Source organism: Rhinatrema bivittatum, chromosome 1 (genome assembly GCF_901001135.1).
Source record: "Rhinatrema bivittatum chromosome 1, aRhiBiv1.1, whole genome shotgun sequence".
In the NCBI taxonomy this organism is placed as follows: Eukaryota; Metazoa; Chordata; class Amphibia; order Gymnophiona; family Rhinatrematidae; genus Rhinatrema; species Rhinatrema bivittatum.
The window spans coordinates 804011879-804038479 of NC_042615.1; the positions used below are offsets into that span (position 1 = coordinate 804011879).

General features: G+C 41.7%; 1 protein-coding gene across 1 annotated transcript in view; it reads left to right on the top strand.

Moving 5' to 3' along the window:
- Positions 1–26601, top strand: part of CELF4 (CUGBP Elav-like family member 4) — a 1498022-nt gene that overhangs the window by 195470 nt on the left and 1275951 nt on the right. Inside the window, exon 2 of the mRNA XM_029581031.1 lies at positions 13139–13221. Coding sequence (XP_029436891.1) covers positions 13139–13221 — 83 coding nt within the window. The remainder of the gene's footprint in view (positions 1–13138; positions 13222–26601) is intronic.

Here is a 26601-nt window from a genome sequence, read left to right on the forward strand (position 1 = left end):
GGGATAATCAGAAATGTGGGGCGAAAACATTGGCTTTGGTTTTTGTCTTCATTCTATCAGAACAACCTGACGAAAAGATTACGGCTAGTGGGATGAATTCATTATTGGTCAAAGCACTGTGTTTGGCTGTGTTCAATATTTAGAAACTGTAACTGTAACCTCTAACTTATTTGACTAATTTGCCCAGGTCACACTTCAACAAACCTGGACCCCCTATACTGAGTTCAACAAATAATGAGGCAGATCTAGGAATTCACCAAAGTTTATTATAGAACCTTCAACCTTCTTTGCTGTTCTGAATGTCGTAAACCAAACACAAAGTTGATCTCAACCAAAATCTTGAAGTAAGGACTCCACTGGCCATCTCACCTTCTCAGTGGAATGGCTCCTATGTCGTTCCTCTGTCTCCAATGCCTTCTGTTCTTAGCGACAGCCTCTGGTTAACCGGCAGCTATTTTTGCAAACCAGAGCAGTGAGGCAGGCATGACAGATACTCACTCCTGCCCCAGGAACATTTTAGTATGTACTATTTCTGAATGGTGTACACTGTTCGCAAACAGTGCAGACGATTTTCCAAGCAATGCTCACTGTTTCCGAAACAAACAAAACTAAAAAAAAAAATGTTATTGAAAACATAATTCAACCCACAAATGTCACAACAGAACACAAAACAACATTTTTTTGACCTGCACACCCCTATATATCTTCACACATACATATATATGTAACTAATCCCTGAACTGAAGTCTTCATGAAGGAATCCAAGGGTCACCCTTAATTCCAAGGGCTTAAGATAGTCAAAACTCTTATATTGTCCTTAAGTCCTTCTGATTCCATGATTCCCTGTCAGGGAAGACTGATCTCCAAGGCTCTGAATGCTGTTTAAAAGTCTTTAGGATATGAGGTAATACGCTAGTCAATGAATGCAATTTCAACCTAAATTTACTGATAATGTGCAAATAAATTGATTGAAAATATATATGTTTTTATTCCATGAAATCAATAACATAATCCAATAAATCTGTGACTCTTTACTGAGATTTTTATTTACTTCTCTCTTTCTACATCCCTTTCCATTTCCAAATCATTACCAAAATTAAGCCAGCTATCCACCCACTAGACCCAATATTTCATGACATAATCACTCCAACAATCACAACCATAGTCAACCACTCACTCTCAGAAGGACTGGGCACATATAGGGTGAAACAAGCTGTGATCAAGCCAATCCTAAAAAACAAAACAGGCAGAACTGACGACTGGGACAATTAGAGACCAATGTCTAACTTACCTTTTATTGCAAACGTTCTAGAAAAGCAGTGTTATCTCAGTTGGAAAACCACCCAGAAGACAACGATATTCTATTCCCAAACCAATTCAGATTCAGAAAAGATTGCTCAGCAGAAACTCTACTAGTATCTTTAATTGACCCTGTACTACAGGGCTTTGACAATGATGAACTGACACAGATTAAACTAACACTAAACTCAAAACTGAAATTGTATGGCTAAGGAAAAAATACCTCTACAGTTAAACTGCCAACCCTAGACCAGGGAAATTTTTATATCACACCCTCAGGACAAGTACGAGCCCTAGGAATACAGATTGATGAGAACATCACAATGAAAAAGCACATAAACAAATTAATTAACATTGGATACTCCAAACTGTGAATATTACATCAGTTGAAACCATTACTAATATTCCAGGACTTCCACATTGTTTAACAAACACTAATTTTCCCAAATATAGATTACTGCAGCTCCCTCTGCTTATCCTCTGGACTACCAAAACAACTACAGTTACTACAAAATGCCTCTGCAAGGCTTCTATTAGGGACAAGGAAACTTGACCACATCACCCCCATTGCTGATAGCCCTGCACTGGTTGCCAGTCCAAGCCAGAAACCATTCTTAAGTTCTAACTCTAATTTTTAACATCATCAATGACAGAAACTCCAGCTTAATAGGTGTGAATCTCCAACAATGCACACCACAGCAAACACTAAGATTGCAAAATAAAGGGCCAGTAATTGTGCCCACAACGCTAAGTACACATCTAACACAAATAAGCGACCGAATGTTTTCCATAGCAGGCCACAAGCTGTGGAATTCTCTACCAGAAATGTTACGTTTGTTAACAGAAAGAAAGAGATTCAAACGTGAGCTATAAAACTGGCTCTTCAGAAATGCATACGATCGAAAATCATCAATATGCAGAGAAATAAAATATTAAAAAACACAGTCAATGTTAGAAGAATATACGAGAAATAATGAATGATATAAAGTGTCCTAAGACAACCCTAATTCACTAAAGCCCAAATTTTTAAAAGACCACATGCGTAAAATCTGGGGATATGTGCGTGGCCGGGCCGTGTGCATGCCGAGTGCATTTTATAAATGGCCCGGCCATGATTGTATCTCCCAGTACATGTAGAAGTGCCGGGATGGGGTCTAGGCAGGGAGGGGTGGGGTGGGGTGGGGGCCGATCGGGACAGCGGCCATTAGGGTCTGTCCCAGGGAATCGTGCACCAGCAGCCGGTTGGAGCACCGAAGTTACTTCTGCTCCAAAGGAGCAGTAAGTATGACAACAAAAAAAAATTGGGCTAGCTAGGTAGGGGTTAGGGGGTCGGGGAGGAGAAGGGAAAAGGTAGGAAGGGTAGTTAGAGGGATAGGGATAGGGAAGTTCCCTCCCAGTCCACCCCTTAATTGGAGTGGACTGGGAGGGAACTGTGGCCCTGTTTTGTCATGTTAGAGAACAACTGCCTGCAGATACACGCACCAACATTAAAATTGGCCACGCATGTGCATGCAAGAATCGTATTTTATAAAATGCGTGTGGTGACACGTGCATGTTATAAAATCCATACATCCATGTAAGTGCACTGGGAACTGCGCATCTATGTGCACGTGCTGGGAACCGCGCACACATGGACGCGTGCGCACGTGTTTTAAAATCGACCCTTAAGGGTTGACCGATAATAATGCTGTTGCTCCTGTAAACTGTTGAGATCTTCTTTTGGAATGATGGTAAGTAAAATGCTTAAATAAATAATTAAATGCTTAAATAAATTGCAGGGGTAGTTTTGGAGCTCCCTCCCAGAACTGGTGGAAAAGTATTGATCACCAAATTTTGATAGCATGTAATATAATCCCTTTTGTCATTCTTTGATTTGGAGGACTCCTCTTCAGCTCACCCTCGCCAGTATCCTGAAGACATGGGATGGGTAACCCCAGATAGGAGCCACTGGTCTCTATTTTCTCTCCTCTTCATCCCAGGAATGAATGTGAATCTATTCCTCTAGGGTCCTTGGATCTCTCTGGGTGACAGATTCCTGAAAAACTCCTTTCTTCATGACAGTGACTAAATGCCCTAGGTCCTGGTGAATTTAGTTACTGGATCAAACAATCTAAACCCCCAAAAGCAACCAAAAATTAAGCAAGGGTGGCCAAAACATGCTTCAAAGCAAAGTCCAAAAAGAGGCAGAACAGTTTCTCAAACAAGAGAAGTTAAGTTACCCTTTCTTCCATCTGACCCAGACCTTACTCCTAAAGGTCCATGAGTACTGGTTCTAAATAAAAGGAACAAAAACAGGAGCAGGCAGTTGACTCAAAGGTCAACTCAGAAATCCACACTGCCTCTAGATGTTTCCTCTTTGTATAGCAGTGAGGAGTCACCAACAGAGCAGCCTACATGGGAAGTTGTGATCCATTTGGATTAAGAACATAAGAACATAAGAATCTGATATACTAGCTCAAACCGAGGGTCCATCAAACAAATGAAATGTTCTTTCTAATAGAGATCGAATTGTGTTCTATATGTTGATATGGCAAAAGACTAATCAAACCATCTAGAAGCTGGGTGTTGCACGCCCCTTCGGCGTCTGGCCCGTGCACGGGCCTGCTCACCTCTCTGGCTCCTCTGCAGGTCCCAAGTCGGCCTCCCCAGCTGCAGCCATGAGCTCTTCCAGGCTTCGGCGTCCCGCGGCCGCAGTCGCCGGGCCTTCCACTGCGCACCAGGCCTCACGCCAGAGTTCGACGTCTTCCATGGTGTTGGCCACACCCCTACATGCACGTGCGCATGGACCTCCCGGCCTCTTATAGGGCCAGGGGCGGGCCGTAGCTCCGTGGCGTGCCCTGATTGAAGGAACTACTTAAGGAAGTCACGGCATTGTATTGTGTGCTAGATTCTCACTGCGAACTAAGCCTTGTTCCAGTTTTGTTCCAGTCTTGTTCCAGTCTCGTTCTAGCCTTGTTCCAGGATTCTCCTGTTCCAGCGTCCCTCTGTTCCAGCGTCTGTCCATCCATCTCCCATGTAGTACCCTCAGACTGTCTCTCTGGTACTGACCTTAGCCTGTTCCTTGACCTCTCTGTCTGCTGCCTGCTTCCTGACCTCTGCCTGCCTTGTGGCCTTGTCTGACCTCCAGAACCTGACCTCTGCCTTGTCGACTACTCGTCGGACTGTCTCCCGGATTATGACCTCTGCCTGATTGACCATGCCTCCTGATTCTGGCTCTATCCCTTGCCTTGTCATCGCCTATGTTGTTCTGGTCCTCCTTGCTCCATCAGACCTACAGCCTTGAGTCCAACCGCTCTCCCTTGCTGTCCATAGGCACGCTTGTCTACTACCTCACCAGGAGATCCTGCGAGATCCACCTAAGTCCAAGCGGCCCAGTGGTGAAGCTCATCCTAGCCTCTGTCTCCTCCAGTGCTCCACCCCCTGGGGGCAGGTGCTTCCTGGTTCCTACCAGGGAGCCGTTCTCCACTGCTCCAGGATAAGGGTCCACCCCCGAGCGCAACACTGGGAGATAGGAAGCTTACTATCCCTGGAAGGGGAGGAGCCAGAGAAACTTCCTGGAGGACTCCTGATGCAGTTTTCTTTTGGCTTCATTTTGGGAAAGGAATAGGGGTTCAGGCTTGGAGCTAGTCTTCCCGTTTTGATGTGGTATAATCCATCGAAGACTAAATGCCAGATGAGTCACATAAGAATCATTTTGAAGAAATAGTCTAAGATAGCATGAAACTATTAAATGTATCTGGTTAAGTACATTATAAAGCCTCAGATATTCATGACAAGACCAATAGTGAGCAAATACTGTAAGGAAAGTCAAAATGAACCTCGAAGGCAGCCAGAGCAACTCCTTTTGCATGGACACAAACTGCGGGACAGAGAATAAATTGTTGTGGCTTAGGCTGGTGATCACTGAAATTTGTCTTGGGAGATAATAGTAGCTGCAGATTTCAGCACCTCCCAATGTGTAGAAAGTGAGGCAATTCCAATCCCTGTTTCTCTACCCTACCCCAGTGATCAGAGAGAACTGCAGTGGCTCTATCTCTCTCCCATACTGTGAAAGCAACAGTGAAGTACAAAGCCCTTTGCCTAAATTCTTCTCTCTCTCCTTCTTTTCAAACATTTTGTTGCACTCAGACAGAGCTTGAGAAGACACAGCCTTCCTCTGTGAAATCCAACAGAGATGAAACCTTGAAATGGTGCTTGCACATGCTGAAACCTTTCAGTGGGTTGTTAAACAAAAAAAACAAAAAAAAAAGAGGAAGTAATAGTCTTTTAATGCAGGTACCAGCTATTGGCTGACCTTGATTGACCCTGCTTCCTGTCTTCTTTCTTGTTTCTTCCCACTCCAGCTTTGGTTACACTGATGTCACTGTGACATCACTGGTTGCTTGCTAAATTGCTTTCATTTGAAAAAGAAAACAAAAAAAGCAAGCTATCAGGTGCTGTTTACTGTTGCTCATAGATTGTAATGGGAAAAAAAAACAACTGTAAATAAAAATGTTTGCTATTTTCATAGGTGCCCTCCTTTACAGTATTTTGGGGGACCATGAATGGAACAAAAATGGCTTCATTCGTCCCATGTTACCCATTTATTTCAAACAAATTCATATCCTTGCTCCTTCCTAATGCTCTAGAAGAGAGTCAAATAGTGGGGCTGAATGACAGTAAAGTTTTGCCTGCTGTCTGAGGGATTAACTCTACACTTATTCTATAGTAACGTTTTGGTGCTGAAAAGCTTGGCTATTTCATTATGATCGGCTGACAACAGTAATGGACTCTGTACTTGACCCAGTTTGATTGATTGGACAGAGGCAAAATGCATTCCAACTATTAAATATCTTTTAATCATTAAATTATGTTACTCTATAATAGTGATAACCTCAGGGTAGACACTTTGCTTCGATGCTTAGGAGGGTTGTAGACATTTGTTGCCCCAGACTCTCGTTCAGCTGTATGACACGTTACCATTGAGCAGCTAATTTATGTATAAAATAATGGATTTATTCTGATGACAGTCAGTGAAATGTGTCTATAGCAAATATAGTAAAATTATTCAAATGTGGTACATCTGTGCAAAAAGTGGCATGCACCAAAAAGCCAAGGCCATACTGAACACATGTACTTTGTGGCACTTATGTTTGTATTTTCGTTAGATGTAACTATTGTATGCTATTTTATGATTGTTTTATTGGAATCCGCAACGAAAAGATTTTTCTGGACTATGCAGAAAACAATATAAATAAATAAATAAATAAAGCAAGAATATTTCCATGGCTTGGATATCTTGTATTGAAAGGGTTGGCTTCCTCCTCAGTTATGCATCTGCTGCATACAATCACTCTCGACATTATTTAATCTTCACACTTCTGAACCCCACTTGCACCCCTCAAGGTAGTAGAATAAATGAGCGTGTTTGCCTTCCACTTTACTTTTAATTGTTTTCTGTTCTTTTTAATAACTTCATCTCTCTAGGGACTATTTTATAGATCCTTATGTTTCCAAGAGACTGTGCTTGAATAGGTTGGGAATTAATTGCTAGCACAGAGTTTCCATATGTTTGCACGTCGGGTACAGTTTCTCTACCACTGAGAGGAAGCAATAAGCTCAAAGGGGGTAATCAGAAGAGTTTTGTCATAAAGTTAATATAAGGCAGTTGACCATGGCAAAAAAAAAAAAAAAGGAGAAAGGTATATAAAAGGAGATAGAGAAAGTATGAAAAGGCTAGAGAAAACATGGCAGACAAAGATGGAGAAAGAAACTGTGTATTAAATCCCCCAAAATTATTCATTAGGCCCAAGTTTAAAGGGCTCCTATTAGATGAGCTGATCTGACACACAAAAAAAACCCAAAAACAAACAAGTGGTCTGCTTCTTTTTGGTGACTGTAACAACATGGATTGGTAAGAAGGGTTGAAACAGGCTTAACAAGATTTAGGGGCAAGAGTGAGGTCAATATTCAGCTGCAATCCAGCTGAGAAAGTTAGCCAGATAAATGTATCTGGTTAACTTAGGTGAGAAATTCAGAGATGCAGCTATACTGCTGACTCTACCTGGCTATCTAATAGTTGGATAAGTTTGTCAAGCTACCTTTAGATCTGCTGACTAGCCGATCTAACTCATCCATCTAATTTAGCCAGACAAGGCTGAATATCAGCACTTAGCCAGCTAAGGGCCAGATTAATTAAGGCTTTTCTCTTTTTATGTCTATGGGGAAAAACCCTTAGTGAATCAGGTACTTTATCCAGATAAGTAGCTCTGCCCCAGAGTACCCCCGTTCCTCCCCTCACTTAGGCCTAGATTTATCAAGATGCTATAAATATAGCATAAGAACATAAGAAATTGCCATGCTGGGTCAGACCAAGGGTCCATCAAGCCCAGCATCCTGTTTCCAACAGAGGCCAAACCAGGCCACAAGAACCTGGCAAGTACCCAAACACTAAGAAGATCCCATGCTACTGATGCAATTAATAGCAGTGGCTATTCCCTAAGTAAACTTGATTAATAGCAGTTAATGGACTTCTCCTCCAAGAACTTATCCAAACCTTTTTTAAACACAGCTACACCAACTGCACTAACCACATCCTCTGGCAACAAATTCCAGAGGTTTAGCACCCATGATAAAAAAAAAAAAAAAGGGGGTGCATGGTTAGGCTAATTTCCCTGCTCCCGCATCACATAGGTAATTTCCACAATCTGTGATAAATTTATTGCACCAGCGCTAATTTTCACATCGCATGCTGATTAATCCACCGCAGGCACATTACAACCAAAAAGGTTTTTATCAGAGAGAGAGAGGGAGAGGACAATATGTAACTTTACTATTTATACCACTGTAAGAGGGGGCACTTTTAACTTGGGGTGGGGTTTAGGGGGTGGGGTAGGTTTGGTGGGGCAGTTTTATATACACAGTCAAAGGTATGAACAACAGCAACATTCACATCACTGAAGATTTTCTGTCATTTGGAGCGATGAAAGGTAAAAGAGGAGTTGATTTGTATAATGTACTCTCTAACTAGCTTGATTGAAGTTAGGTAGAGAGTGCATCAAGCTAGGTAGAGAGTACATTATACAAATCAACTCCTTTTTTACCTTTCATTGCTCCAAATCTTGGTTTCCAAAAATGATATTTGGAAGTGATCTTCATTTTCCTTTCTGTTGTGTATCAATCACACCTTTCCATCATGAGTACAAACTTCTAAAACTTGAAAATTTGTGTTTTCCAGTCAAGGAGATGAAATGAACTTGTTTGCTCCTTTGAAGAGACTGGGCAATATTTTCTATTAAACTAACAAAGAATAATTAAACACACTGTAGATGTTATTGCACATGAGCTTTCGGGGACTAGTAAAATAATAACATAGTGCATAGCAAATATTTGTTCGAGAAACTCTGCCCAGTTTTCCCTGCTTAAGAACATACTAGGGCCTTGTTGCATCTTCATTTCAGTTGACCTTACCTCCTTTTTTTGGAAGGCTGACACAGCCGTGCTGTCACTCTGTGCAAGGTGCCTTCCTTTCTCCCCTTTTGGCCCTCTAATATGCCATACAGTTGAGCAAACACCTATGCCCTTGCCCTTCTTCACCCTATTTCTTTCACCTCGTCACTGCATTTATACACCCTCACCGTCATACCCTGCCTGCCCTCTATATCTGTCCCAAATGTGCTCATAGATTTCTTCTTCAACTATCTCTGCAGCAAGATAGGTTAGATTTTACACTTAAGCACATTTTTTTAAAATATTAATTTTTTTCATGTGTGACTAAAGAGATGAATCAGCAGATGAATGTTTATGGGCTCGTGGTGATGAGGAAATAAAAGGGAGAAGGGAGTAGATAGGCTAAGAAATTAGCAACTGTAAAGCATGATGAATGCTCTGTGTGTTTGTAATCATAGGTGATCACAGGAAATAGTTGGGAAGAGATTAGAATGGGTTTACTGCCCTCGGTCTTTCGATGGTAAGGCACACCGGGCAAAAGTGTAGAAGTCACTGGATTTAAAAAAAAATTAATAGTTTAACCTTATTCCTGCAGAGTTCAATGCTTTAGAAAATTCAGAGATACTCATCGTGTGAATCTTGTGTCTTGATTTAGTCTCTAAGGGGTCGATTTTAAAAGATGCACGGGGGCATCCATATGTGTGCAGTTACTGACGCACGCATATGGACGCGGCTATTTTATAATATGCACGCGTTGTTACGCGCATGTTATAAAATACAATTTCCATGCGCACGTGTGTGCCAGATTTTAATATCCGTGAGAGCATGTGCGGGCGGGTGACGTGCAAGAGGGGGGGAGGGGATTTTAGAAAAAACCGTTCAGCATTGCAATCGGCATGTTCCCAGTTCCCTAACCCTAACCCTGTCCTTCCTCCCTCTTCCCATCTCCTCCCCAACCCTTAACCTACCCTAGCTATCCCCAATTGTTTTGTTTTTATACCTACTGCTCTCCGGAGCAGAAGTAAACTCTGCGTGCTGGTCGGCTGCCGGTGCACACTTCCCCAGGACAGCATCTAATGGCGCTGACCCGGCCTGCCCCCCTCCGCCCCAAGCCTTCCTGCCCAGACCCCGCCCACAGCCCACCCCTTTCTTCAGGTCCAGCACCTCTGTGTGTATCAGGACTTACGCGCATGGCCGGGCCCTTTCTAAAACGCGCTCAGCACGCGCAGGGCCCAGCCACATGCATAACCCCCGGTATTTGTGCGCGCGGGCCTTTTAAAATCGACTTTTACATTTTTTCAGTGCAGTAAATACATGGGTTTAAGCCTTCATGTTTTGCTGTCTTATGTTTTTAAAAGAATCCATGTAGGCCCACTACTGATAAATCCAACAGGGCATGGCTCATTTGGGAGGTATTTCTCTTCTAAATGAAATACGCTCTGATGGTCTTGTCATTACGGAATCAAAATATCTTAACTTGAGATGCTGAAGGTGCTTGGCCAATTTGTAAGGATTGCTGGAGATGCTGCTCCAACCAGTGCTGTATCTGCTCTCGCTCAGGACAATATGTTGTATTAGAATGGATAATTATATGCAGAGAGTCAGAGACGAATTGATTTCAGTTGATAAATATATCACATGATAAAAGCCTTTCCATTTTGAGAGAAGTGTTGCCACTGACCCTACTTATTGGTTGCTTTGTCCTTCCTTAAAATGCTCCACCTGTGTTTAGAATTAATTATAAGATAGAATAAAAGTAAATTATAGCCAATCAGGTTGTACTTTCACGACAGGCCAGATTCCTGCAAAAGTAAACAGAATGGTGAATCATTTTGGCAGTGCACTTTTCTGTGTACCTATTTTAATTGATAATATTGCTGCTCAGGATGGTGATCCTGTTGCTACCTATAGAACACCAATGAGTATTCAGTAAGTTCATTGGCTCATTCACCACCAATCGTTAGTCCCTGTTTTGTGTTGCTATTCATAGTGGCACAGCCACTACTACTTACAGCATGAGATTGACAATTTCCCCAGAACTTTAAAAATTATGCAAAGATATCGCAGTGTAAAACTTCTCTGTGTTCCCTAGCAAGGCTTCGTGTCTTGCAGGTTATCATAAGCATTAGTTTTCAGATGCTGAATAGAACCACTTATCTCACTCCTCTCATTGTGCAGTATACCAGCAAAACAATGCTAGAAGTGGCCATGAATGTGATATGAGTGTAGCACGATTCCGGCTCTGCAGAGGCTTCTCTAGCATGCTGTGTAAGGTTGGAGGCTTAGGATTAGGGTGCCAGGGAGGAGGGGGGATGAGGAGCGGGTCAGAGGTAAGTCTATTTGCTAAACCAGGACAGAGAGAAAGGATGGTGATCCACCCCTTTACATACTTTTTTTTTCAAACTTTGGGGGGCCTTGGTGAAAGAGAGGGGGGGGGGATCAGGCTGGCAGGCCCTATGCTTGGCACACATGGGAGTGGGTGGGGAATTGGGCCAGAAGGCACTCTTGTTTGTGCTTTTATTTCTTCCTTGCATGGCACTTAACCAGCTCTATTCTATTGATTGTGGCTGGTTAAGCTTTCAGTTGTCCGGGCAAATGTATCCAGATAACTCTGAAGCTTAACCAGTGATATTCAAACATAGCCAGTTAGGCTTCCAAACTATTCAGGTCAGTTTGTCTGGATAACTTTATTCAGTGGGAAGGTTTTCCCGCTGGATACCCCTGTTAACTTACACGGTTCATTTTATCTGTTACACTTTTTTTTATTTAATATTGGCCTCTATGTTTTTTAACTTTTGCAAACTGCTTTAAGCACATACTGTTAAAGCTGTCTAGAAATTCTAATCAACCAAACTTTTTGTCCAGTGAAAAAAGTTTGCATCTTGCACATTATTTATACCTCTGAGGCATTTCAGTTTCTCTCTTATATTTCCCTTTTCCTTTTCTCCTCTAAGAGATGAATTTAGGTCCCTTGCGCTCTCCCTGTAGATTTATTGTACAGAGACTGAACCATTTTGGCAACCTTCTCTGGCCTTGTACACTCTAGGAGATGCTGCATGCAGGATTGGACACAGGGCTTACAATGAAGCCTCTGCACTGATTTTTGGAAAAGCCTAAGCTTTTCCTTTTCCCTGGTCATCATACCTCTCCGTATACAATCTAGCAATCCCCTGACTCTCGCTATGACTTTATCGTGTTCTTTGGCAACTGTGAGATCATGAGATAAGATTACACCATACTGTTGCCTGTGGTATCTGGGCATAAAATGCATGGCTATGTACTTTGAGTGTAATCAAGAAACCCAGGATTTCCAGACCTCCAAAAAATGAAATATTAATTGTTGTAAAATACTACATAGCCTTCTTTGCTTGTGGTCTGAACCTAATTTCTAGGGATCATAACATAGTAGACCAAAGACAGAGTAGCAGACACAACTGCTATAATTGTCTAAAAATTGAATCAGAAAGTATGAAAGAAAGCTTGCTCCTATTTCTAAAGCATATTTTGAGCCAGTTTATTTTACTGAAAACCATAAAATCCACAGAAATAGAGTTAGAAGTAGACAATGCAGATTTAACGCTATAATATCTATCTATATGCTAGTTATTGCTAAAGTGTAATGTAAGGCTGTGTAAAAGATTCTGCAAGGTTATGTGTATACTTGTTAAAAAAAATAAGAACTAGACTAATAGAAAAGACAGCTTACATCAAGGACTGGTCACATATCCTATGCAGACCGTGCCCTACATCTTCATAGAGAAAAGTCCCTCTGAACAGTCAAATTCTGTCTAAGGGAACAGCTGCAGTTTTTACCACCAATTGTCTGCCATGCCTATTTGCCCACCAAGGAGATGTATTAAAGGCACACCAAGTGATCAATTTTTACTTAGCCCGTGTATTGTTAGAGTACTTGGCACTTTTAGTATACGTACGTTAGATAGCTTCTCTTTCAAAGCTCGTGTAAAGCAATCATGTTAAAAGCAACCACTGAGCATTAATTCCCTCTCCTGACCTAAATGCACCTCTGAGAACACCTTGTCTTGGTCCGGTTTAAAGAACTCATGCTATGAAAGCCCATGTCTCCTTTCAGCTGGACCGACTGAGGAAAGTTTTCCAGCAGGCCTGTTTTCCGAGAGAAAAAAACCATGGGAAAATTGGTCCATTAACTTCCAGATGTCTCAAGCTCTCATCAAAACACTTTGAAGAAACATTCAGAAGGGAGTGAAGTGAAAATATGCAGTCAAATAGAAACGTAGTGCTGTGAAGCAGGAAAGCTGTCATTTTTATTTTATTTTTAGAAAAGACCATCATCATCAGCTGGCCTTGCATGTCTACTTCACACTTGGTGATTGGGTTGACCTGTTGCAATGCACAGTACTTGCCACTTCATATGCTGATTTCCTTTTTCCAGGCTGCGCCTTCTTAACGTACTGTGAAAGAGAATCGGCCCTAAAGGCTCAGAGTGCGCTGCACGAGCAGAAGACGCTGCCAGGGGTGAGTCCAATTGCTTTTCTTATTTCTCGCCAACTGGCCCTGCTCCTTTCTTGTTTTCCTGAGTTCCGTTGGCTCCGTTGAAGCTAAACGTACTGCCAGTTGCACTAAACCATTTGAGCAACTGCAAGACCTCTGTTGGCTGCATCTTACCACAGTTCATTTTGTAACGAAACAGTGAAAGGAACAGATCAGGTTATTTATTTAGTTGGCGCCCTCATGATGAAAACATTCCCGGTAATGAACCAGAGTAGTTGGTAATTTGGTTCTATTGATGGTGTTGCTTTGGGAGTCATGTATTGGTCGCCAGTAGGGAAGACAAGTTACCAAGGAGAAACAGAAGACGAGGCCCCACCAAATCTGTTTGAGAACCTCTGCACTGGCATGTACAGGGTTAAGAGCCCTTAAATGTATCTGTTGTTGATGTATTTTGTTCTGTTTAAGACACTGAAACATGGCTAAAGGGGTGTTTTCTCAATGTCCTGGGTAATTTTAATTAGAAATACAGTTTTGGTGCTGTATATATATATAATAAAATGTTAGGTCTGATTGTACAGCTTTTGGCTCCCATTAGAAATGTTTTCCAGTAAAGGTTAAGAGTAGAGTGAGCTTTGATGGAGTAAACTAATGTGGAATTATTTGCAAAATGAAAAGATCCAGAATAGACAATGAAGGATGCTGTCACTAAGAACTGGGATATTACTATTTGGGTGGCTACTTTTGCTATTTAAATCTCACTAGTGGTAATTTTAATAGTTCTTGCACCTGTATATGCTCAACATCAAACAGCCTGGGAAACTGGAGAATTTTCACTGGACAAATTAGATCTCATGGAATGCTATAACTTTCTTATAATTTGACCAAACAGAATTTTTTTTACAATTGTATATCAGCCAAGTATTTTATTTTGTTTTGTTTTGTTTTGTTCTACTTTAAGGGGTGAATTTTAAAAACCATTTACACACATAAAACTGAGTTTGATGCATGTCATCAGCTGTACTAAAACAGTCCAGGGCTCACTGCATGTAAAAGTATGCACATAACCCAGTTTCATGAGTACCTTTATGTGAACTGCAGAGAGGTGTTTTGGGGGGGAGGGGAGTGTCTGTGGAGTTGACACATACATACCTTTTGAGCTTCAAAAGCGTGGTCATAAATCACATCATGCCACGTACACCTTACAAACCGCACGTGATAACTTTGTGCGCTGCCAAATTATCCAAGTATTTTCAAAGCTAACTTATGTGTGTACGTTTGCTTTGAAATGACTCCGTAAAGTCTGCATGTACAATGTATATACAGGCTGTTGGAAACGTTCCCTCCAAAGAGGTGGGTTTCTTGCACTCTTGTATTGTCCTTTGATGACCTGGAGCTACCTAGGTAGCTGAAGAGGGGTGTGAGGTGCTGTGGTATGATGATGCATCATGTGATGAGTTGTTCCTGCCCCTGCTTAACGACTCTGACTCGGCTTGGGCAGTATGCAGGCAAACTTCTGCAAATGGTTCTCATTACTGCAATGAAGGGAGAGAATCTTCCAGTACGCTGATCGCTCCCATTCTGTAACGACAACATAACAGTGGAAGCAGCAGCAGAGTACCATGGCTTGGATTTTCAATTCAACATTGTTTCCAACAAGTGCAAAACAAGAGAGAAAGCAAACATCAGATCCCATAGGACGTGGACTAAAGTCTATACTTTTGAAATCAGATACTTAAATGATTTTCATGAGAAATGAGAAAAAGAAATCAGAAAGGCATTTTTTTCCTATCTCGCTTTGGCTCCTATTTTGCACCTTGATGATGAATTTTCTCCTTGACTACAGACAGTCTGTGTCTGTCTGAGCATCTTAGTTATACCATGAGTGGCTCCAGCCAAACCAGTGGGTTTTATTGCTATTACTAATGTATGGTTTCCCCCTCCTGCTGCTGACACAGTGGCAAAGGGCAGGAGAAAGCAGAGAGAAACATGCTGAAAATGATGTATTACATATTTCAAACTACCTCCTTTTACAGGGGGGGGGGGGGGGGAGAATGTCTTTTCTGAATGCTGTGCTTTGCGATGCAACAGCCTCTCTCTCTCAGATTGATATAACGCTGAGGGCAAGAATTTGAAACTGTCTTCTTGAACTCATAATGATGTCATTGTAGTTTATTTAAGGAAACTGGCACTTGTCTTTTGATTAATGGTTCTGCTGGAGTGCTGTTTTATGACTCCTCCGTGAATAAGAGAGTATTATTTATGACATTCCTAACTGCGCCTGATAACATGCTGTAGCATTATCAGACTGAGTTCATCACCATAAAAATAACAAAACAACAGTCCCGAGGTCAGGGATGAGAGGAGGGGGGGTGCATGTCCTCTTTTACATGAGATCACGAACGACCCACAGAACACCTTCTCATCACCTGTCCCCCCCCCTCCCCATCAGAAAGAGCGCTGCACAGACAGCAGGAGCCGGCGCGGGGAAATGCATGCCTTCCAGTCTGAGGACTCTGAATCTTTTACTTTTCAATTTGAAAGTCCTCTCCATTTTATCGGGTTCATCCTTAGAGGAGTTATGATGATGCATGTATGTCTGTTCAGGAGCACAGGGGGACACAAGCTTACGGCCTTTACCAGCTAGTAATCTCTTACAAAATTATGCCTAGCACCAAAAGTCTTTCTCGCTCAAAGTCATTTGAAATTTAATGGATGGGATATGAAGAGGATTTGTGGTCGTATGAAAAAAAACAATGCGATCCTTCCAACAGATACTCTACAAGGTTTACTTTAGAGACTGTAAAGTTTAGTTTCTACCACCTTGATTTATTTTTTGTTTTTTTTTTTATAATAAAGGGACATGTCTATAAGGAGGATTTCGCTAGAGGATTTTAGTAACTACTGTACATACCCTTTAGTAGTAAGTAGCCTTCAATACGTGCTTTCAGTGAAAACAAGAACAGTTCTTTCATACCTAAAATAAACGATATCCAGGCAGGAATTCTTAGCAATGATAAGAAAGCTTTGGTTTCTTTTCTTGATCCCACTGGTTTTGATTGCAGAGCTTGGTGGCAAAATAAAGGGGAGGAGAGATGGGTGTTAGATTAAATATGGGAACCTATCTGCTCCTTTACCCAGGATAGTAAAAGATTAATAACCAAGGAGGAAGATAATGAAAAGTGGCTTGAATGAGAAGCTTCTATGGCTGGCAGTGTGGTTTTTTGTAACTTGGGGGGGGGGGGGGGGGGGGGGGGAGGGGGACAGGATGGGACATTTGCTCTTTATCTAGATAGTAACATCTATGTTATTATGGAAAATGAATTTATGGACAAATCACCAAGCCTGAGTATCATAAAGTATCTTAAATGTATGCCTTTAGCAATAGGGAATAAGTAATACAATGCTAAGAAAATATTTTGAAACTTCAGGTTTACAAGTAGGGCAAAATGTACCAAAAAAAAAAAAAACCTGCTGGCTTAATTTTTAAACAAGTGCATCTTCTGCCCAGGGCATTGATGTTCTGTTGCTTCTAGAAGGGAAACAAATCCCACAGAGAGAAATTTCATCCCCCTACAAAATGTGTGTGTGTGTGTGGTGGGGGGGAAGGGGGGGGGACCCAGCCAAGCTTTTGCTCAGTTCCTAACTTTATCTCATGCCAGCAAAAGGCCTGGAGTTTCTGCTGGCATGATCTTTTTCCTTCTCTTGCTAAGAAATAGCATTCTTAGAGAAAGGAAGTGTTATTTTTAAGGATTTGCCCAACTTTCTGATTTGCAGGCTTTTTTGCACTGTTACCCTGCTTTTGCTGAAAACGGATCTCATCTTTAGAATCACAGCCTATGAAAGCGCTGGAAAGGCACCGCTGGTCTGTTTTGAGATGCAGACTTGTAGTTTCTGGCTAATGCACGGTATGTGGTTATTCTGCTTTCAAAGGCTGAGTTACGGCTTGGCATTTAATATTCCTCTTAAGCAATATTGCAAGTAGGTGTGGTGCAGGTAATGGTCTTTCTTATAAAAAAAAAAAAAAAAACCCTTCCCTAACAACCAATAAAATGAGGTGGTTGCTTTGGAGTTAATATTTTCATTATACAACAAAGAGTTATCACACAAAATAATATGCTATATTTTACTTATTTTACATTTGTCAACCAAATAGCTAGGTCTACATTTTGGCACCATTTGCTGTTGCTAACAGCAATGTCCTTGCAACAATAAGGTAGTTTTGTCATATACATGATGGGCTGTTCTGTGGAGCAGGAGCTGTCTCCTAGCTGTATCTGTATGTATAGCGGTGCTTTGGAAATGATAAATAATAGAGTTAGCAGCAGTAGTACTAGTGATAATACTAGAATTTGGCTGCTATTAAGAAACAACATATACCTGCTCTGGCAAATGCCATGGGCCAGGATTTATCAATTCAATGCAACACAAAACAGTTCTCACAACTTAGCAATATCTCAACATTCCCAATGAAAAAAAAAAAAAAAAACAGAGCAAAATAAGCAACTTTTTTTTTTGTTTGTTTTGGAAGAAGCAATTCAAACATCAACCTCTTAAAAGCTTGTCAAGAGAGACTACTATAATTTGAGATCAGTCAAACAGAGAGTGGATAAGGGCACATGTTTCTGATTCACCTTGAGTATTTTGTACTTTAGCTATGATTATTTTATATGATTAAAATGTATTTCATTTATTCTGTAATACTGTAAGTAAAACAAAGTTTGGAGCTGAAACATCATGATAAATAAAGTGAACATATTCTGACTCATTTGTACATCAATTTTATATATATATATATATATATAAAACTAGTCATTAATTTGTTTTTATCAAACTGGTTTTGAGAATTTTATAGTTTCCATGCTCCAGTGCAAAACAAGTTAGACACCCAGATAACTACGGAGACATTTGGTTGCCAAATTCTTGGGTTTGAATCAAAACATTAATTACAGTTGTTTATTTTCGTATTAATGGGCAGCTAGATGATGGAGTATACTGGTTCTTTAATAATTTATAGAAATTCTTTGGTGTTGTAGTAATTACATTAAAGGTCACATATCAAAGGTAATTTAGGTGAGCAGCTGTGTTGCTTTCTCCGAAGCAATCAATATCCACTGTCCATGGTGCTGATTTCACAAAGGGACAAGGCAGATTAAAGAAGGCTTATTACCAAGCAGACTGACGCTGGGGAAATCAGACCCCCGACTGGAGATGCTCTATTCCCTCTCTCCCTTCCACCTATAATTAACACTGCTCACCATAATCTGGATTAATCCTTCACATTAAAAACAGGGGAATAAAACCCCCAGTGGTATTCTGAAGATACTAGAAAGAACATAATAATGGTCAGTGATGTGCCTTCCAAGGTTCACAACAAAGCTTTAGCTCAATCATTAAATGCATTCTTAAAGGCAAATGCCCTACTACACTCTATCTTCAAATTTTTGTTTGCACACTTTTTTTCCTACTCAATTTTTTTCCCCTTCCAACAAATAACAAAATCGTTTAAAAGATGGGCCATTTTGAAAGAGTACAAGCAAACTGGCCTGCAGTCTATATGAACTTTCTATTTTCCTGATGTTTCCTCCTTGCAGAAAAGGCAGTCTCCAGTGTGGTTGAATTGGAATTAGGAATCCAAAACAACTGGGTGGCATTCTGCATTTTTCCAGGGGCACTCTGGGTAGCTGCAGGAAAATAATTTCATTGCCCCAAACCTCAGTTTATTTAGACGTGATTAAGTAAGAAAGATTATAATATGAATAGTAGCAATCATCAGGCCCAATTTAACAAGACCTTTTTTGCCATTCTGTGTCTATGGGAAAAGAGCTTAATAAATTGGGCCTGATTATCTTCTCCAGCCTACTATACTGATTCATAAGTCTTCAGAGGAATTTGACATCTTTCTTCTAAACTGATTATTCCCATTTATAGATGTAAAAGTAAATAGTACCATTTTTGCTTAAAGCAATCCCTGTTCATCCACCTTGGTATCTATTGATCTACTTGCAGACTAGATAATAGATAAAGGGTAATCTATGTGAATTCCAAACTTGTCAATATTGTGTTATGGTAATTTTTTTATTTTGCTCCCTTTGGAAACAATAACTTCCCATTGTCGAAGTGAAAAATAATGTGCTATGTAACTCTGCAAGTACAGTGTTTCCCAAGCAATGTGCCATGGCACACTGGTTTTCCTTCAGACCTGCTCAGGTATGCCATAGAAAAGTCACCACTACTGGATACTCAGATCCAGGCCAGTACCTGAGCTCTGCTTTCAGCATCTCACAGCAACATCAGTCACCAGCAGTGGCTTTAAACATGTAGGAGCTTCTTTCTGAGACCCTGTGCAATCATACATGCCTCTTCTTCCTATCTACAGCACAAATCTTGGAATATGGTAAACAATGCAGAGCATGGATATGGCAGGGAGTGATGTGAGGGTTTCCACATCCCTCCCCACTGCTTCCTTTTACCATTGATCCTCCTAGCTAGAAAATTTACCAAAACATTTGTCTGAGAGCAAGTCTTTATTTCTGGGTAAGATTGGGTTTAGGCACAGTACTTCTTATCAGGAAATAAACCAACAAATAAATAATTACTGAAGCTTACTTATCATCCTGGCTTATCGGATTATAGCATTAATTATAGCATCACATCACCATAGCCTAACTACCTAACCCTCTTACCATGGCTAAGCTTTCACCAATGTAGCCAACATGCAATGAAGTCTTCTCTCTGGGAAATGGCCTCTGAACTCTCGCAGTGGCAGGATTGGCTTCCCACTGGCTCTGTGGTCCAGAGCTGAGGAGGGCTTCACCTTATCACTGGCCAGCAACAAGGTACACTCAGTTCCTCTATTTGTAAATGCCTCCAGTTAGGGTCAGTCTTTCTCTCTGTCAGCCCAGGTGCAGAGAAGCATAGGCAGCACTCGGATAAGTTGTCTTCTTCTTCTTGATGGGCAATGATTGATGACTTTGTGCTTGCTCCCTGCTGCTTTTAAGGGCTCACCTATGCATAATTCTGTAGATTCATGCATAGTCAGGTGAGTACACTATTCAGGTTTTGATAGGTTGTGTTTCATGCTCTTTTCAGAGTTCTTTGTTTCTTTTTTTCCAGGTTCAGAGAGGGTCAAGCATGACAACTGCCAGTTGTTCACATCTGACCGAGAACTGATAAGTCCTGCTCTGCAGATTGGACCCAGAGTCCTAAAAAGGGGCCCCTAGTGTTCTGGCTGCACATATTCACACAGCACCAATTGTCCTTATGTTTTCTTCTGCTCTCACAGGGCGCCTTCAGGGCCTGTAAACCTATCAAGCTGGCCATGAACACAGCAACTACAAAATCTCTCATCTTAACATTTGGCAGCTGATAGCCATACAGGCCAATGTCCATTTTTTCTGATGTCAGAGAGACAATCTTAGGGGGTCATTTTCTATCACTTATTGTGTGCGATAGCTGACCGGGGGTGGAGTTGGGGCAGTGAGAGGAGGAGTCAGGGCAGCGAGGAGGCAGACACTGTGATGTCTTCACTGGCGGTGATAAGGTAAGCACCATTATCGTCTCCAGTAGTGCACCCAATAGCGCCACCTTTCATGGTGGCGCTATTGGGAGTGAAAGCCAGCAGCAATAACACTGCAGTGGTGCGATGGCTGCTGGCTTTTGCAGGCCCCTCCCCCCCTCCATTTTCGCTGGATTCACCATTCTGCGTTAGAATGGTGAATCCAGGCCTAAGCTGGTTGTCCTATTAGCAAGAACTGGGTTTTCCCTACAAATAGTCAGGCCCTACTTTGTGCAGCACATATGGTATGCACACAACTCCTGCAGATCTTCCCCCTCCCAATCTTCCTCCTGTGACTCCTTGCAGCCTCTGTCATTTCCCCAAGATGAGTGAGACAGGTAGAGCATGCACTGAGCACTGGATGTGATGCACTTTGAGTGTTGGAAGCAGCAGCAGCAGCAGTGGAGGAGCTCTTGCAGCCATATGAGGCATCCAAGGTCACTAACTGAGCAGGATGCCTGCCTCACACAACTTATCTCATTTCCTGCACTTGTATATAAAGGGAACTGGCCCACTGATTTCAGATGAGTCTCTGCCCCCCACCCCTTTGTTTCTAAATTTGTAAGAGACAATGCTGGTCTTCCCTAGCTCTTCTTTTGGCCGTTTGAGTTTACTTCATGTCTGCATTGGTTGCCCCATGGGGGCTTGTGTGCCACACAATATTTTTTTAATATAGGTGTGCCTTGGGCTTGAAAAGGCTGGGAAACACTGCTGTAAGGGATGTTATATTGATTTTTCCTGTGCAATCATTTGTGCCACATTTATACCTGGAAAGGATGATATATATATACCTCTCAATTTTATTTTTCAATTCAATGCTGAACATCTGAATAGCAATATGGACCAACATAGTAACATGATGGCAGATAAAGACCAAATGGTCCTTCTAGTCTGCCCAGCAATTTGCAAAATGCCACTCCATGCAGGTTACCTTTATGCATTCTGTAAAGGTAGCAACTACTGCTCTGTGTAGGTTACCCCCATTCTGTTAAGGATAGTAACTACTGCTCCTTGCAGTTACCCCCATGCTTTCTGTTAAGGGTAATAACTGCTGTTCCATGCGGGTTTCCCCCATGCATTCTGTTAAATGTAGCAACTACCTCTCTGAGCAGGTTACCCCTATTCTGTTAAGGATAGTAACTCCAACTTATCATTTGCCTCTAGTATCTGGTCCACCTTTGGCAATATTGATGGATCCACTATCTTGCACATTATCTAAATTAAAGATTTCACATAGTCCATTTAACCTATACTCTAGCTACCTCCTACAAGCTTCCCATGATTATTTATCTATTCACTTAGGGGTAGATTTTCAGACAAGCGCGAACAGCCTACTTTTGTTTGCGCTCCAGGCGCAAACAAAAGTACGCTGGATTTTAGTAGATACGCGCGTAGTCGCGCGTATCGGCTAAAATCCTGGATCGGCGCGCGCAAGGCTATCGATTTTGTATAGCCTGCGCGCGCCGAGCCGCGCTACCTCCCCCTGTTCCCTCCAAGGCCGCTCCGAAATCGGAGCGGCCTCGGAGGGAACTTTCCTTTGCCCTCCCCTCACCTTACCCTCCCTTCCCCTACCTAACCCACCCACCCGGCCCTGTCTACACCCCCCCCTTACCTTTGTCGGGGGATTTACGCCTCCCGGAGGGAGACGTAAATCCCCGCGCGCCAGCGGGCCTGCTGCGCGCCGGGCCGCGACCTGGGGGCGGGTACGGAGGGCGCGGCCACGCCCCCGGGCCGTAGCCACGCCCCGTACCCGCCCCCAAAACGCTGCCGACACGCCCCCGGAACGCCGCGACGACCGGGCCCGCCCCCCGACACGCCCCCGACACGCCCCCCTCCGAGAACCCCGGGACTTACGCGAGTCCCGGGGCTCTGCGCGCGCCGGGAGGCCTATGTAAAATAGGCTTCCCGGCGCGCAGGGCCCTGCTCGCGTAAATCCGCCCGGTTTTGGGCGGATTTACGCGAGCAGGGCTCTGAAAATCCGCCCCTTAGCTACTTTGGTCAATCTTTCTCTTGTCTCTGGGGTTTTCCCAGACTCTTTAAAATGCACTTCTATCTTGCCAATCCCAAAGAAATGCAATATAGATACAACAGACTTAAATAATCTTCACCCCATTACTTCTCTAACCTCACTCGCCAAAATTATTGAATCTGTAGTTTTGCATAAACTCTCTGACTACATTTCAGACAACTGTATTCTTCATCCTAACCAAACAGCTAACAAAAAGATCATAGCACCGACACTCTCCTCTTATCCATCTTTGATACAATCATTCATGGATTTGACACAAATATTGACTAATCTTAGTTCTGCTCGACATTTCTGCAGCTTTTGACACCATAGATCAACAGATTCTTATTAAAGGTCTCCAATCAATAGGCATATCTGATATAGTACTCAACTGGTTCATTTCTTACATAAGCAATCATCCTCAATGAATTGATATTGGTCGACCTCATTCTGATTGGTTCACTGTTAACTCTGGTGTTCCCCAAGTTTCTGCGTTATCTGCCATTTTGTTCAATATCTACATTTTACCTCTCTGCCGACTCCTAGATAGTCATGAACTTCAAACTTTATGGAGACAATATTCAATTTTTCATTCCATGCAACTATTCCTGGTCTTCTACCCTCTCGTCTGTCTCACTGTATATTAACTCTATTAAAAACTGGCTTTCCCACAATCTTCTCAAATTAAATACCTCCAAAATCAAAATACTACATCTCTTCATGATCCCATTATCTTCCTGTCGTCTTCCATCTCACCTTCTCATCGATTCATTTTTCATCCTTATTTCTTCTAAGGCTCGCTATCTCGGTATAATGCTTGACTCTGAACTTTCAATGACATAACTCCTTCTATATGCTTTGTCTATTTAAAAATATCTAAAACCTCTGTTATTTTATGATGACTTCTGTCTAGTCTTTCAAGCCTTGATATTCTCTGTTTTTGAGTACTGTAATGGCCTACTTTTAGGTCTGCCTGACTCCTTTCTGTGTCCTTTACACCTAGCACAAAATTCTGCAGCCCAAATTGTCTCTGGCCTAAAAACCAGAGATCACGTTTCCCCCATTTTATTATCTTTACATTGGCTTCCTTTCATTTGTCTTATTCACAATCTAATTCATAATCCCTCTGTTATTTGGCAATGCACTCTCCTCCAGCTTTAATAACCCTTGAGATAGTTATGCTTCTCTGTCAAGTGCTTACTCAGGGTCCCAACTTTACCCCTAGCCTGATTAGATCTTACCTGACATTGCACCTTCTCTGTTGCAGGCCCTTCACTATGGGATTCCCTTCCCGATAACTTCAGACTAATTCCCAACAACAATGACTTCAAGAAACACTTAAAAACGTACTTATTTACGCTTGCTTTCAAATACTCTCCCACATCTTCATTTCTCCCCCCTTTTCTACTTTGTTTTGGTTTTTTTTACCCTTTCTTTTAAATTATGGTGTTTGTGGTTTTACTTTAATTTATGTTATTTTGAATATTTATTATGTATGTTCAATTTGTAAACCACTTGGGTCTGCTCCTATTGTTCAAGCAGTATATAAGAGTAAATAAATAAATAAATGAATAAACTGCTGCTCTATGCTCTAAGCATTTTGTTAAGGGTAGTAACTGCCGTTCCATGCAAATTACCTCCATGCATTTTTTTTACATTAAATAAAAAAAGTTTAACTAAATCATGCTTCTGAAGCCTGCCTTGCTCTATTATATAGTTTAAATATTTTATTCCTACCAATGGCTCATTTTCAAAAAGACAACACTTTGTACAGTGACGTCACCTACTCAGTGAAAATCGATGACTTAGACCTCTGATTTCTGGCTGCAACTTTTAGGACTGCACTCTGATTTAGAGATGGTATCCCAGAGGCAAAACTCCATTTCCGTAAAAACATCCAAAAGAGCAACATAGAATACTCAGCATGATCACTGACTACAGCAAAGAGTAAGCTAGGTTGGACAAGGTGTACATTTTATTTCCCTAAATAGACAGCTGGAACTTCCAATCAAAATTGCAAGGTCCATATTCAATCACTGTCTGGTTAGCAAAATTAGCTAGACAAACGTATCCAGCTAATTTTAGAGGTATATTCAGTAGTGCAGCCACACTATTGAATATAGCCGGCTAACTTTACCCAGCTAACTTTAGGATATCTCTTTGTCCTCATAAGTTATCCGGCTTACATAACTCCCTCCCGAAACACTCCTGGAACACCCCTAAGTTATCCGGCTACGTTTTAGCCAGATAATAAGGCAGCCAGCTATATTTTAGATGGTTAAGTGCCCAAATCTTCCCTTAGCCAGATACCTTCTGAGTTATCCATCTAAATGCTTCTGAATACGAACTTCTGCAAGCTTAAATATTAGTACCTTCACTAGCTGGCACTAATATTCGGGCACTGTGCATAAGTTAGTTGCCCCAAGTTAAAGAAAATTGCTTCTAAAACAGTGAAGGACAAGCATTACAGCTCAGCATACTCCCAAGATGACTATAATTTTCAGAAAAAGGATTTAATAAAATGCCACTCCGATTCCCCCCCCCCCCCCCCATTCTTTATAACATTGTTGTTTCTGCTGAGTTCCAGCAGGTTCCCTCCTGAAGAGAACTCATAGTTGACTTGTTGAAATAAATGACCTATTTTTCTAATTAAGCCTTAAGGAACAGCAAGAGATGTAAATAATATGATCTACATCCCTGCAAGAAGGGATTATTAGTAACAAAGTTATCCTCGCATCCTGAAATGTCTTAATAATTTAAGCATTTGACCTTACCAGGAGGGTGGGTAATTTCATCAGTAATGATAGGGGAAGAGCAGAGAGGGAAGAGCACCTGTGACAAACAGAGCTGTTATTAGCCCCATCCATGGGGGAAACAAAATTTACATATCCTTATGGTCCTGAATGCAAACTGATAAATGTGATACTTCCTGCAAGCTTAAGGAAAGCAGCGGCAGATCTGGGATCAGAGTCCAGGCTGCCACTGCCCGATTCTCAAAAAAAGTATTCCTCCTCTCGGGAGATCTCTACCCACTCATCCTGGAGCTTAGTCATGGTTGTTCTTAGGCTTTTCTTTTAAACATTGTAAACCATTATGACTGATTATAAGTTAGAATGACGGTATATAAAATACATAAAAATAAATGGTTACAGGTTTTGACAGAGTAGGAACATCCGTGGCGAGTATTTCTGAAAGCCAGAGTAGGTAAAAAGGTCATATGAATATACAGAGAAAACCAAAAGAAATTTAAGATGTTAGTCTCTCTCTATCGTGGTTTTATTTTAAGAGGGTTTTGGAAGTAAAAGTCTCTAATCTGAGACTAACTCAATGCTTCTTAATTCTAGTCTACATGTGCCCACACAGGTTAAGATAGCTAAATACGACTGTTAATCTGATTTTTAGATGTGAGGGTATGTAGATATGTTTCTCATGCATAATTATGGTGGTCGTCTTTAAATCTCAACCTATGTCGGGGTGCCAAGAGAACCAAAGATGAGAACCAGTGAATTAACTGGTGCCATCTCTGTGTCCATTATCTAAATTAATGGTTGACACTGATTGGGCCTACCAGAATGTAGTGTGGCCTTTCTATACACCATGAAGCCAACATGAGCACACTCCTTGTTCAGCTTTAAAGGTTGGCCAAGTGGCTCGGTGGCAGTTGCTTCGCCATGTGGAAGGCGGGAGTTTAATTCCTGGGCCAGGTCTCTGCTCCCCGAGTGGACCAGGGCCGGAAATGTGCAGAAGTAAAGCTCACAGCTCCTGGCAGGGGACGCCGTTAATTATCGTGCAATAGCAAATGCTAGTGGTCTGAACTGGGTCCCATAATCCCTGAGCAGCT